This window comes from Ciconia boyciana, chromosome 4 (assembly GCF_034638445.1).
Source record: "Ciconia boyciana chromosome 4, ASM3463844v1, whole genome shotgun sequence".
NCBI lineage: Eukaryota > Metazoa > Chordata > Aves > Ciconiiformes > Ciconiidae > Ciconia > Ciconia boyciana.
Window position 1 is genome coordinate 46,253,438 of NC_132937.1, and position 14,377 is coordinate 46,267,814.

The following is a 14,377-nucleotide window of genomic DNA, read 5'->3' on the forward strand; positions in this document are numbered from 1 at the left end:
CAAAACACAAAATGGGCACTCAGAATCAGAGCAGATTTTTACAAAACTTATGTATAAATAACTTTATTTGCTGAAAGTGATGACATCTAGATGCCTGAAATTAAACTCCTTCTTTAGCCAGCAGGCAATACTGGCTCTGTCAGCTGCTAGCAGACTTACATACTTTGTTGAGTATCACCAAAACCACGTATGGCTTTTGCATTGATCCTCTTGCCTGAAATGGACTGGAACTGGATGGTTCCAAGTCTTATGAAGCACTGGCTTAGCTTTGAACTTCAGAGACAACATCATGTTTGCTACTGCCTTTGCTTTTAATTTAGCTTCTCTGAACACCTGGAGCTTATTGGACACATCTCCTTTCCCTGTGTTTATTTGAACAATTTGGCAGCCTTTACAGATGGCTGCAATCTGTCTTGCTAATGCTGCACCTCTTTCACTGCTTGGTACATCAGCCAGACCAACAGTCTCAGGGATGGAGGTGCCAACTGTTTTGTTAGGTTACAGCCCAATGGAAGGCTGTGACATGTGAGCGGCAACAACTGGATTGCTCCTGAAGTTCCAATGGGATATTTCAAATCTAGTTTCAGATGCCCGCAGCGGAAAGGGACGCACAGGAAACCCAGAAGAAGAACAAGAGTCTGCGGGTGCAATCAGTCAAAATGTGGCCCTTGCCATTGCAGGCAATCAGTTCAACCTCAGGAGCTCTGGAATATCTCTGGTGTCCCTGGTATGTCCAGTGCTCTGCCAGGCTCCTTTCTTGTATCTGTTTTCCTCTTTCTTTGTTTTCTCCTGTTATCCTTTCTTGTGATTAATAACTACAGTCATGAGAAACTGCGTTCTTGTTTCCTCCAGCCCCAAAGAATGCTTCATATTCCTCCTGTCATCTCCTCCTCTTCTTTTCTAGTCATTTTATTACTCCTTTACCATTAGTAGTTCCACTTTTTCTCCCACGTGCCTATTTCCATTTCCACACCCAACCTAGATCCAGATCAACATTTCCAGATCAGCAAATTCCACTATGATTCCCCCACTGCCTCCCAGTCCCAGTCTCACCTGAATCCATGGATCTAGGACTCAAGATCCTTCTTTTTCTCTCTCTCTCTCTTTTGTCATGGTTGGTTTTATCTTCTATACAATTTGGCTGACACAACTGTGTGGCAAGAGGGAACCAAACAGTTATAGAATCTGTCTCTACATTATTCTAAGGAAATTAAAACACAAGCATCTAGCAAACAATGCTCTTGTGCTTCTTTCTGTCTTTCACAGGCATACAACTGGTCCTGTCACTAATTACACACACATACATTCAAAAAAGACAACCGTATAACCTGGAAGAGGTTAAACATACTGAAGTCCAGTCCTGAGATTTGATTTCACTTAAATTTAAATAATGTTACTTCACCTGAATGACCTCCCTATTCTTCTTCTTCTTTCAATTGACATTTACTTTATCTGCTCCTAGCCCTACAGACAGAGTGCCACATTAGGTCCTGATACTACTCGCAACCTTTTGATCTGTTTCCTCTGGATCATGAAAAATGCTGATCAGAATCTAATACAGAAATGGATTGCAGACCTTCCATCCATGCAGCTGAACAGGATTTTAGATCTCCTCTTCATTTGTGTCTCATGCTTTGAGTACAAGGTAAGTGAAACATGGCCTGATTTTGTTGTCCTGTTTGGTCTTTTTTTTTTTTCCTTACCTTCCGGCTGTCCGGGGGAAATTTGTAATTGACAATTGTTAAATTAGCTCTTGTCTAAAATGGACAAATTAATTCAGATAAAATAACTGACACTAGCCTTTAAGCAAAATGCAGCCAAAATCTTTGAGGAAGTCCTATGAAGTTGGCTTAAATTGTTTTATTATTTTCATTTTCCTGGGGATTTGGGGGCTATTTTTGGTGGGCAATATATTGACAGCTCCTCTAAGTAGTGGAGCTGTTCTCCCTATACTCTATGCATTTCAAAGCAGGGTTATGGTAGATGACCCTAGTTAAGAGCTGGGACTGGACATCAGGACTCCCCCTCTCTGACAAGGTCTGTCTGAAATGGATCAAATAACCTTCTCTCTGAAGTTTATTTTCTCTCTGTGTAGCACTGAGCTACATATTTGTGTTTATTAGCAGTACATATACTACCTCTTTACTCATCTGCAACATTTAATTAGCCTTTATATGTTAGTCAATCATATTCATTGCTTTCTGCCCCCTCTACAAGTCTCTCCTGTTGTGTCTGGTTCTGGAGATTTAATTTGGACTCATGTCCAAAGATGGAGGCATTGGTTTTGATTGCTTTGACTTTACTTTCAGGGCAAACAAAGCTCAGATAAAGTTAGCACGCAAGCACTCCAGAAGTCACGAGATGTTAAGGCCCGATTAGAAGAGGCTTTACTGAGAGGTGAAGGAGCCAGAGGAGAAATGATGAAGCGCTGCAGAATACCAGCTGGTACTTCATACCCCTCTCCCCTGTGTCTTTTGAGAGGATCTCAAGAGTTTGTAGACATAAATGAGTTTGTTGGGTTTTATGCACACTCCCTATTTTCATGCTTATATTTTTCACCCACAGTCCTCTCCCTTGCAAACCTTTCTTGGTTTTGCTGTGGATAAAAATATAATTAGCTTTCAACTATCCCAGGTATAGGAAGGACTGAGCTCTTCTCAGGTGAAGAATATGAGGCCAACTAAAAAGTTTTAAGACATTCAGAGAAATTGTGTTAGTGTCTAATTAAGAGCCAAGAAATGGTGTCAAAACTATCAGTAAGAACAAGTTGTTCATAGCAAAATGTATCATTTAATAAATGGAATAATTTGTGTTTCAGTCTTTGAAGACATCCGTTAAGCAAGCTCATGTTCTAAAAATCCTAGATGAAAAAAATTATGGGGTCCTGTCCTTTTACTAAAGCCCTGAGGCTGTGAAGTTGAATGGTTTTAGTTCTGACAGACTGCTACAGACATGTATCTCCTTCTTTCCGTAAGCTATCAGACTTCAGGTGTCCCCTTTTGCTTTAATCTCACTGATATATGTTGCACTTTTAGGGAATGACAGATCAGCGGGGCTAAATGAAAACCTGCGCTGGAGAAAGGAGCAGACTCACTGGCGGCAGGCAAATGAGAGACAAGATAAGTAAGTCACTTAATATATATATATAGCTTTTATTTGAACCAAGCTGTTTGGGTTTTTTATGTTTTGTTCTTTCTCCTAGGATGTTTTATTACAAAATCAGCAGTTTCAATCCTTTCCCTCTTCCGTCAAAGAGAAAGAAAGATAAATGTTTATGTAGCAAAAGTATCCAACTCTTGATATGACACAACAAAGAGATCACAAATACTTGAATGAGAAGTTTAAATAGTTATCTACACATTTTTTCCTCCTGATTAGCAGTGTGGTAAACACTAGTTATTGATACAAGTTGTATCAAATACTCCACAGAGGCTTGCTGTGACATTTATTTTGGTGTTGCTATGGCTCCTCACTGTATACAGTACTGTGGTATAAGTTCTACCACATTAAATCAGTTGAGCTGGATTTGACGTGGTATGTTAAAATTGAGAAGACTTATTAGCGGGAGTAGGGGAAGATAATTCTGTAGTGAATATTTTTCTTGTTGCAGGTTTTAAGTTATGATGTCTCAGTACATTTCACCTTATCGGCACTATATGGTAGTAGACAAGTCAGTGTCTAGGTTTATGAAAAACTGTATTTTCGGGAATGATTTGTGTTACTAACAGCATTTTCACATGGTGTGTGCTAAGTTTCTGTAAGCATGGAACTTGTTGCTTTTCCCTAAAAGAGATGTGTCATTTGTCCGTAGGTAATTGCTTGAATTTTGACTATCTAAACGGGTTACTGTGTATCAGATAGAGACTGTGGCCTCTTACCAGTCCAGCTGCTGTGAGCTCCTGTGATATCCTTCAACATGTGCGAATTTGAACTGAGAACACTGGCTTGTGCTATGTGGCAACTACGTTACTGTAGCCTAGCACTCATCCATGATTATCACATACATTTTTGAACACAAGATTGTTAATTTGGAATTCATCCAAACTTTAAAAAAAGAATCCTTCCATCTTCTGCGCTAGATTGGAAGAGGTATAGATCCTGTATGGATATTCTTATTTTGCCCTGATAATATTGCTTTCTCCCAGCCAGTTTCACTGAAACCAGAATAAAACAGTCCTCAAGCAGCAGCTCTACAATATCTCTTCACAGTAGTTCAGTTAAACCACTTAAAATAAAACTTCTGGTTACATAAGTAAAACTCTGCATGCTGTCCAGGCCTTTCTGGTTTACCCAGCATTCATCACTGTGGTATGCGAAATCTTTGCTCTCACCCTTTGTGAATCCCTTTACTGTATATGTCCCGTAAGTAAGGTGTTTGCAGGTAGTACATGGCACAGCAGGTTTGCACAGGTCGCCGCTCAGCCTCACTCAGCCTGCTTCTCCTTAGTCCAGCATGCTTTGGGATTGTAGTTGCAGTTACAAGCTAAGTGTGGTGTCAGAGAGGATCCAGTCAGCACGGTTAATGTGCAGGGCTGAGTGGTTGCTGGAAATGGTTCAAACTGCTATGCTGTTTGCTTAATTTGTTCAGTTCTTACTCATATTTAGTAATCTCTGGCTTGATTATAGCACCAGCCTTTTGGCAAGCCCTTCTGCTCTTCATTGCTTTGAGTCTTTGTAATTAATAATCATATGACTGCCCTGACTTCCATTCCTAGCCCTTCCCAGAATTATCTGGTTGTGCCCAAAAGGATGGCTCTTTACTTTTCTGGTTTTCTTTTTGGGTAAGACCTCACTAGGCAGAAAAGCTAAGTGAACGTAGCAGAAAAGCCACAGATTTTGAAGTCACTCGGAAGTGTGATTGTAAGGGTGTTGCTCCAGCCACAGAAGTGCACCTTAGGAACTTTGACCCAAGTCAGAGCAGCTCTAATCTCCAGCTCTAGAGAGCAGCTTCTGGCCATGCAACAGCCCTTTTCTGAGCAGTTTAGGAAAAAGAACAAAGCCTTCTCTTTGTGTTTCTCGCATAGAAGGAACCTCTGAAAATACACTTGTGTTAGGAGCTGCATCTATGCTTACAGCATTCAGCTGCAGAGGAGCTGTGTTCCAGACCTTGTCCTTAAGTCTCAACTAAGAGGGTATCATGCATTGCTTTACCACCACCTTCCATCTTTTATAAATATTTCGGTCCTCTCTTAAATGGCCTGGGGCACTGCTGTATTGACCCCACAACTGTTGGACCTGCTGCCTTATGTTGTCAACAGTCTCAAGAATCAATATTTTAAATTGCCTAAATTAAATACTGCTGCTATGGCGTTGAAGCAATTTCCCCTTTGCCCAAGCCTGCTATTTTTACTTTTTTTCTAGAAGTGTTAGATCAGTTGCCTTTTATTCCATTTTCAGTTTTGGTGTCCTGCTACAGGCAATGCATTCGGAAATTACTGCACAGCTTATTGAACAATTGAACGTGATATTGAGGGCAGAGTAGCCATTACACAGATTGCTACTAAGGAAGCAGAAGCATCTATTTGAACTATCCAGAGGCCTAGTTTTCAGATCTCCACTTTGGAACTTCTGTTCTATTATATCAGCTCTCCTCATTTGACTCCATAGTTCTTGAGAAACACCTCTGACCACTATTTTAATTGTTTGCTCTTACAGGATTGTTCAGAATGGTATTGTTCGTATTTTGGCTTTGAACAGCAGGCCATCTAACTCTTGGAGTACTCTCTGCATGCTTTAATTAAAATTCCTCTTTGCAGGACAAAAGCTGAGCTAGATCAAGAAGCTCTGATCAGTGGAAACCTGGCAACTGAAGCTAACCTGATCATTCTTGATATGCAAGAGAACATCATCCAGGTGGGAAATGGCAGAGCTGGCTTGGTACCAATCCCTGCTCCCTCAGAAGCCAGTGGAAGCAAAATTCATTTCTCCTTTTGTTTCTTAGGCAGTGCAAAATGTTTTAATTAAAGATCTTCTGTAAACTTGTATAATCTTGAAGGAGGAAAAAAGATGAAGAAGAATGAATCCAAAGATACAATTGCTGCCTGCCTTATGCTGATGCCACAAGCCCCTTCTACTTGAGGGCATTGCACTACTGTGAATGAAAGGGAAATGTACGCCCTTGTTTTCAGTAGACGTTGTTGAAAGCCATTTCCACTGCCTTACTATGATCTGAGAGTTTGGAGGGGATAAGGGAAGAAAAATCTTCATTTATGCTAGGAATGTATCTGAAGATACTAGTAATTTGGAAATGGACTGCTGGGTGGCCTTTGGTCATACTTGCATGTATGATCCTGTGAGACAAAAGAATTTAGCCTTGACTCCCACAGAGTGCTCAGTGCAGGAAAGTATCTTCCACCTGCATGGAGTCCTTCTGAAAAGAGATATTCCCTCCTAGAGCAAAGTAATGTGTAGAACTTACTTAACTTCTAGGAGTCAGATGTAGTAAAATTTCACACATCCTTTGACAGCAGTTGGCAGTTGACTCTACTTAAAGATGGTCTTCTGATTTAGGAGAAACACTCCAAATTCATGCGTATGGGAATACTACTGTTGGAGCAACATGCATATTCATAGATAGCAAGGAGAAAACTTCATTCTTGAAAACCTGTTAGTAGAAAAGCATTTAGCTACTAGACTCTTGTAGTACTGGGCATGATTTTTGCATGACACCACTCATAGCACCTAGTCTCCCCACTGTTTGGGTTGTGGGTTTGATCAGAGCATACCAGTATGCCTGTTTAGCCCGTATGCCCAGGAAATCAGAGCATGAGGAGGCAAGGGGAAGGATGGTGCTTGTCCACCACAGGATCACTTCCTGATCAAAGGTACGTGAAAGATTGGACAGAAAGTGGACAGAGCTTCAAGAGTCACTGCAGAAGCTGGGGGAGTTTAAAAATGCATTGGAGGGTCTGCGGATATTGAGAAATGTTTGAGACATTTTCCCCTCTGTCTTCCTGATCACTACAAAAGCATTTTGAAATTCCGCTGAAGCAGACGTTAACAAATGAAAAAATCGCAACTTCTAAACTCCTGGATGTGTCTCATGGACAGGAGAGCAGAACTTCATTTCCTCTGTGCCAGTTCATTGCTGAATTATCTCATGCAGTTATTGTTGGTTTTGTCCTCCATGTGTAGGCAAGCTTCGCAGCAGAGTGCAGAGATAATCTTTTGGGAGGAGTTTTGAAGGTCCTGGTAAATTCTCTTGGCTGTGATCAGAGCACCACTTACCTGACTCATTGCTTTGCCACACTCAGAGCGCTCATTGCTAAGGTATGCTCTTGACATACTTCTGTTTTCATGCTTCCAATCAAGTTATTAGAGCAGCACTTCTAGAGCAGAGCTGTGTGCATTCACTTACTACTTTTCCTTCGGCATTCGTTAAATATATTTTGCATATGTAAATACAAATGTCTATCTATAGGGATGTTAAGGGACTTCTACAGCTGTTGTAAGGTTATTTCATTGACCACACAAGATGGAATAACTGAATCTGAATATTCTTGTGGTTTTAGCAGTCTACTCTTAAATATAGAAGATTTACTAATAAAAAGGTAAAAAATTTCACCCATTATATTTATTTTAAATACATTCTGATTTTAATTAGGAATCTGAATGCCAGGGATTGCACAGAATCCATAAAGTCAAATTTAAGTTATTATACATCAGGACTAGTTTCCAACCAGTTGGGCAGCAGAGAAATCAAAGCTAACTCATCAGAGATCAGGGGGATCATTCTAGGGTTCTACTTCTAAGATAGGTTCCAAAATTCTAAGAAGATTCCAAGATGTTGACAGATTTCATCTTCGTTCTGTCTGAAAACTAAGTCAAATCCTAATCTCTCTTCCATTTCTGTATCACCAATTAAAAAAAAAATTAAAATTTATATGAGGACAGAATTTGACCCAACATTTTTATAATATGAATCATAAGGGTTAGGTGCATCATGAGGACTCTAAAATCTGTTTAAGATTTATTCTCCTACAAAGAAAAGCAGTTCCATAAAGGAAAAATCCGTGAAATGTTTTTTTTTTCCCTAAACTATTCTAAAATGCAAATAACAAACAGGATACTCCTGTCCAATTAATGCCTGTCTGCTGTTAAATCCAGATTGGCTGACAAAGTCTAATTACAGGGTAGATATCTGAGTAGTTATGAAACTCATAATTATGTTTTCATTGTACTTTATCTTTGAAAGCTAACTTCCAATTACAATAATGAATTTTGTGAAGCAATCATTATTCTCATTGAAGTAGATCTTCTAGTTAAGCTGACTCAGTTCTGTATTTTATGAAGCAATCATTCCAATTATTTCTATTACACAGATGTTATTTTACAAATAAAAATGATAGAATCCTGTGCCAGCAGGCTTGTAATATAAATTAGACATAAAACAGTGAGATAATGGAGTGAAGAAAGGTTGAGAACTGGGAAATGGGCCTGCAAATGAGAAATAATATCCTGTGTTCTGCTCACGTAGCTTTATCAGTCCTATGTATGTACATATGGTACTAGTGCACCAGTGCTGTCTACGGTGAGAGTTTCTTAGGATAGACATCCTGCCCCCTGGATTTATTGTCTGCTAGGTGCATTGTGGAGACACTGTAAAGGAGGGTCTGGCATGAAAGCTGGGCAATGGAAGTTTTGTGGCACACTGTAGGAGGAAGAATGTGCTGGAGGGCTGGGGAAGGGTAGGGTGTTGATGCAAAAAGCTAGTAATGGCTCTTTATGCTTAAGGAAGTATTTGCATGTTTCATCAACAATTATATATTCTGAAAATAGCAACTCTCCATGCTTCTAAGAATTTTGCAATATTTGATGTTTTCAAAAGCACCTGGAGCCATGCGACTCTGAGAATTTTTAAAATTTTCTTTCTTTCTGCCACTCTTTTTCTAAACCCAAAGACTATTTTCAAAGCCTTCTTCTCTTTTGAAAAGCTTGAAAATGGAACCTATAGCATCATAAGAATCAGAAGTCCAAATTTAAAAAAGTATAAAATGTAGTTTTTGCAAACTTTAGTCTTTGCCTGAATCCTGTGATTTTTGTGCACTAAGCTAATGATGTTTTAATGGCCAGAAAAAGGAGTAATGAATACTTTCTACTCTATCTCCCTTAGTTTGGAGATTTCCTGTTTGAAGAGGAGGTCGAACAGTGTGCTGACCTATGTCAAAGAGTTCTCCATCACTGCAGCAGCAGCATAGATATTACGCGGACTCAAGCCTGTGCCACTCTCTATCTCCTCATGAGATACAGCTTCAGCTCTACCAGTGTAAGATTTTGAGAACAGCAGTATGTTTTGTGACACCTTTTTTTGTGATCAGTTGAAACTGAAACTGAAGTTGTGATAGCAAATAGAATGCATCCGTAGATAAATAGTCATATGTGATGCTGTTTCACACATTTGAGCCAGAAGAAGTGCTAGAAGTGGAGGGGGAAAGTAGTTTTAATTATTGTTCATTATTTTGTTTAGGAAAATGTAACTTTTTCTGCAACATCTGTAAATGCATCTTCAAATGGAACAGCATTAGGCCTCTGATAGCAAGGACTATACAATGCATAAACAATACTCTTCATTTGTCATGTTTTTTTTTTCACTCCTGCGTCAGAACTACTGAAACTTAGACTAGTTCTATTCTAATGCAAGTACAACCTAAGTAGAAGCAGAAGCATACGGAAGTACTGTATGCTTGTATGAATTGTATGTATATTCTTCACTGGCCCCTTGGTCTCAGAACTGGCTCTGTTTCTTACCACACGTATGCAGCAAAACGCATATGTAATGCATGTAGGTTTACAATGTCCTAGCACAAAATGCATTAGAATTTTGGCTAGCATCTGATCTTGTACAGCATTTTCTTCCCTAGTTGTTACTTTAAAAGCCTTGGATATGTAAAAAGTGTTGGCTTTGCAGGAGGAAAATGTGCCTCTGAGACACCATGATCAGCAAGGCATAGTGCACCACCACGTGAAGCCCTCAGAGGCCTTTTGCCTCCCAGACTTGTTTCCAGAATGTTTTCCCAGTCCTGCTTCCTCTTCCGAGGGGGAAAGAGGTGCTTCTGACTTTCCCTTGTCTCAAGCAAGCATATGTATTCCAAGGTACAACCTTGCCCCAAAGTACAGGCATGTCAGAATTAGGGAACTTTGGCTTAACCAGGTAAAATAGGACTGGCTTTGATGCACCAGAGGCCACTTGTGTGAGCAGTGAGTTTAACGCATTCAGTGTGGGCAGGAGAAAGTGGGTTTGGTTTATACAGTAGACAGACATATGTGAAATTATATGCATGGTGCAGTGCAGCCATCATTTTCTAATGTTTTTGGTTTTTCTTCTGAAAGAATTTTGCAAGAGTGAAGATGCAGGTGACCATGTCATTAGCCTCTCTGGTTGGCAAATCACCCGAGTTTAATGAGGAATTCCTTCGACGATCCTTGCGAACCATCCTAGCCTATGCAGAGGAAGATGCAGATATGCAGGCAACTCCATTTCCCATTCAGGTCAAATCTTTTATGACATCTGTGGCTTTTATAAGGAGCTTTCACATAGGAATGTGCTTGGAGTAAGTCCTAGATCTTGGTCTTCCAAAGCAATGAAAATAAGGATGCAGAGGTTATTGCACAAGTTTATTTCTAACACAACAATAAGCGGGGAAGAAGTGAAGGACATAATTCCATAGAATAAACTCTTAAGAAGTTCCACTGAAATCGCATTACAGGAGAATAATCTCTTAGCTTTGTGTACAACTTTCTTCTAGACCCCAGCAGGAACTGTACCCTGTAAGAGTTTCCCAAGATGGAATTTTATTCATTCAGTTTTCAGACAAGTAGCATCATTCTCTCTCTTTTTCAGTTCATAAGGCGGCAGCAGCAATAATGAAAAACATTTCAGACAACTGTCAGATGCTTTGCTAAAATTCTTCCTGTAACTCAGCTTGTGCTGAAGACTTACAAAGACATCTGCTTTGTTATCACATCACATCACAGATCAACTAAAGCTGAACATTAGCACATAGGTTTGATTTTTTTTTCATTCAGAAATAAACAGATCAAAGGATTCCAGCTCATTTTGATTAATTAAAATGTGTGTATAATATTTGCTATGTCAGCAGTCTTTGCTGCATTGAATAGAGTTGGGAAAACACCTTGTAGCAATTCAGCATCCTGACATTTCCTTGGGTAAGAAGAACTAAAAGAGAATAACATCATTTGGTGCAGATGCTGCTAGTTTTCTAGAAGGGAAAAAATAAACACATGAGAAATGCATGTTGATCTTTATATTACTGCAGGTAGAGGAGCTGCTGTGTAATCTGAACAGCATCCTGTCAGATACAGTGAAAATGAGGGAATTTCAGGAAGATCCGGAGATGCTCATGGATCTCATGTACAGGTGAATCCATTTAGAATTGCTACTGAGGAAATTCTGCAGTGAGGTGAGCACAGGAACTGTGCGTTTTAGGGACAAGCTGTGGACAAACCCTCTAGCTGTTCTGTTTGCGTACATTCCCGCTTTAGCACAGTTGATCTGTCACAGGGGTCCCAGGCTGCGGGACTGAGCATGTTGCAGTGGAGCCACTGGGAGATGGGCACAGACTTGGGCAAGGATGGGAGTCAGCGCCTGATGAACACTGAAGAGTCTTGGGTTCAGCAGTTTTACTCTCCTCATAGTCCCTGTGTGTCCTGCCTACCCCTACCTAACCATTTCTTTTGCCCTGTGCTTAGCAAATTATACAGAATAAAGACAGAGATGTCTCCTTCAGATTAGCCCAGGTGGAGAATTATAAAGGTTCTCTCTGTTATTTGAGAAGAAGTGATCATTCACATCTCCTTTCTGCCCTGTGTTGTTAGAATTGCCAAAGGATACCAGACATCGCCCGACTTGAGGCTGACTTGGCTGCAGAACATGGCAGAGAAGCACACTAAAAGGAAGTGCTACACAGAAGCAGCCATGTGTCTGGTCCATGCTGCAGCACTGGTGGCAGAGTACCTCAGCATGCTTGAAGATCGAAACTATCTCCCAGTGGGCAGTGTCAGCTTTCAGGTAAGTAAATGCTCTCAAGCTCTGACAGCATAAGGCTGGGATGGCCTGTTCTGGTGTGTGTATTCCTTCTTGTGTTAAGCAGAGTAGAAGCGGGGAGGAAAAGTGGGAAAGAAAAGAGTATCCATCACCACTCCTGGTAGGTTGTTCCGATGATTTACGCTTACTGATGAAAACTGGTACTTTAGTATCTGGCTGTCTCTAGCTTCTATTTCCAGCAGCTGGATACTGGAATCTCTTGTTTGCTAAGCAGAACCCCTCTATTATCACATTCCTTTTCCTAGGGCTGTTACTTATCAACTGTGACAGATGCACCTTTCAAACTTCTTTCTCATAATCTAGGTAATTGGAGCCACTCAGTTCTTTTAGGCATGTTCTCCAATCCTTTGTCCTCCAGTTACTAACCAACACCTTTTTGATTGATGAATGACACAATCACCATAGTCTATATGCAGTGACATCAAAGTCAAGTAAAAATGTTCCATAAGTTCTTTAAGCCTGGGAAGTATCTCTCAGTTTATCTCTCCAAAGACTCCACTGGTTCTTTTGGCATTGTTGAGCTCTTTACTCAGTAATACACTGATATTTTCCAGAGAGTTTTCTTGGGTTTTTCACCATCCTTTTCTACATCACATAGATGAAAGCATAACTCTTTGTTGTTAGAGTTGGACATTCTGAAATGTAGATATTTATGTGTAGTTTATCAGATTATGCAGTTTTGGTTACCCTTACCTGAACTGACTTCATGTGCAAATTCAGTGATTTTACTGCTTTTTTTCACACATTGTTAAAAATAGAAATAGCTGAACCCTTAAAATATTCCCATGTGTTGATGATTCCTCCTTTATCATTATTCTCTAAGACCAGTGAAGACCATTGTTCATTTACAGAGTGTTTGCTGCAATGATTATGAATCATTCCAACTAATTAGCAGAAATATTTTGCAGAATCAACTCAGATGTTGTATAGACATCTACTGTTTGGGCATTATCGCCTTTATGAGATTGTAATATCTTTAAAAGTATCAGGTTTCTATAGTCTGGTGTTGATTCAGATTAATTACAATACCTTTAATTTTTTCTTTAGTAAAATTTTGTATCAGTATTTCCACTCCTTTGTCCTGGATGCAGGCTGATAAACATACCACTATGTGCTCATCGTGTTTACTTTTAAAAAAATTTGGTCCCCAAAGCGTATTGCCTCCTCTGGAACTTCCCCTGTTTTCTAAAATATATGGCAACTCAGTATTTGCTGCCTGAATACCCTTTTACTTAGTTCTTTTAAACTGTTGAGGAGCACATTTTATGGTCCAGGTGATTTTGAAATGGCTAACACTAGTAGTTGGTACATTCATCATCCCTTGATACAAATATACCACCTGGGGATTTTTCCCTTCAGAATAGTAAATAACCATACTACCTGGGGTTTTTTTTCCCTTCAGAACAGTAAATGTGAACATGATTGAACCGCCTGGCTTTTTGCATTGAGTTTAGTACGTTGGGCATTAGTATTTGCAATTCCACCGTAGCAATCAGGTGATGGATTAGTGTTATTCTTAAATTCCTTTACTCTTAAGATAGCTGTATATACTCTTTTTACTGGCTAAACTTCCCGCCATGGATTTATACTTCTGCCATTTTGGATCCCTTATCAGTTTTGTATACTTCCTAACTTCTAACTTTCATTCATTACTTCTATTTTCTTCTTTTCTCCCTGTTACATACTACCATCATGTAGATACAGGTGAAATCTACGTTCCCTTCCCAATGTCATCCTGCTCCCAGACTGCCTTGAATGTTTGTAATCTCACTCACTTAACCCTAATGGAATTCCTCCTTCCATTGCTCCCAGATTATGCAGATTGCCATGAATGGGTATGTTTCCAGTTATTTTAGAGAACTGAAGTCTATTCTACAAGGCACTAGGCAAGGAAAAACTTAGAAGTTTAAAAGCAACAAATGAGTCTCTCTCATCAAAATGCTTGTGTAAATACACGTTCACCAAAGGAACAGTTGCTCCACAGGAGAGAGGTAATGCAATGCCTTAATGACCAGAAACCCTATTGCATAACTCTTTACCTGACAGCATAATTTTGAATTTCAGTTTGCTCAATAACAATAATTAACTATAATAACACTTTGCATTTTCACAAAGCCTTTCAAGAGAAGAGCTCCCATTCTTTACAAACAGGTTTGTGTTTTGTAGCACCTATGAAGATCTTGTTCAGATGACCTTGTTAAAGGAGAGAAACACTACTCAGACTGTCTTGACTTTACCTGGAGTTCCAGATCTCACTCACTGTCTCTTTCTGTGTCCATTTCTTCATTTAGCTCAGATATGAAATTAACCAAT

General features: G+C 39.7%; 1 protein-coding gene across 1 annotated transcript in view; it reads left to right on the top strand.

Moving 5' to 3' along the window:
• Positions 1-14,377, top strand: part of DOCK8 (dedicator of cytokinesis 8) — a 94,073-nt gene that overhangs the window by 69,442 nt on the left and 10,254 nt on the right. Inside the window, 10 exon segments of the mRNA XM_072858859.1 lie at positions 582-727; positions 1,463-1,645; positions 2,310-2,445; positions 3,036-3,123; positions 5,757-5,853; positions 7,135-7,269; positions 9,113-9,265; positions 10,330-10,488; positions 11,277-11,377; positions 11,836-12,028. Coding sequence (XP_072714960.1) covers positions 582-727; positions 1,463-1,645; positions 2,310-2,445; positions 3,036-3,123; positions 5,757-5,853; positions 7,135-7,269; positions 9,113-9,265; positions 10,330-10,488; positions 11,277-11,377; positions 11,836-12,028 — 1,391 coding nt within the window.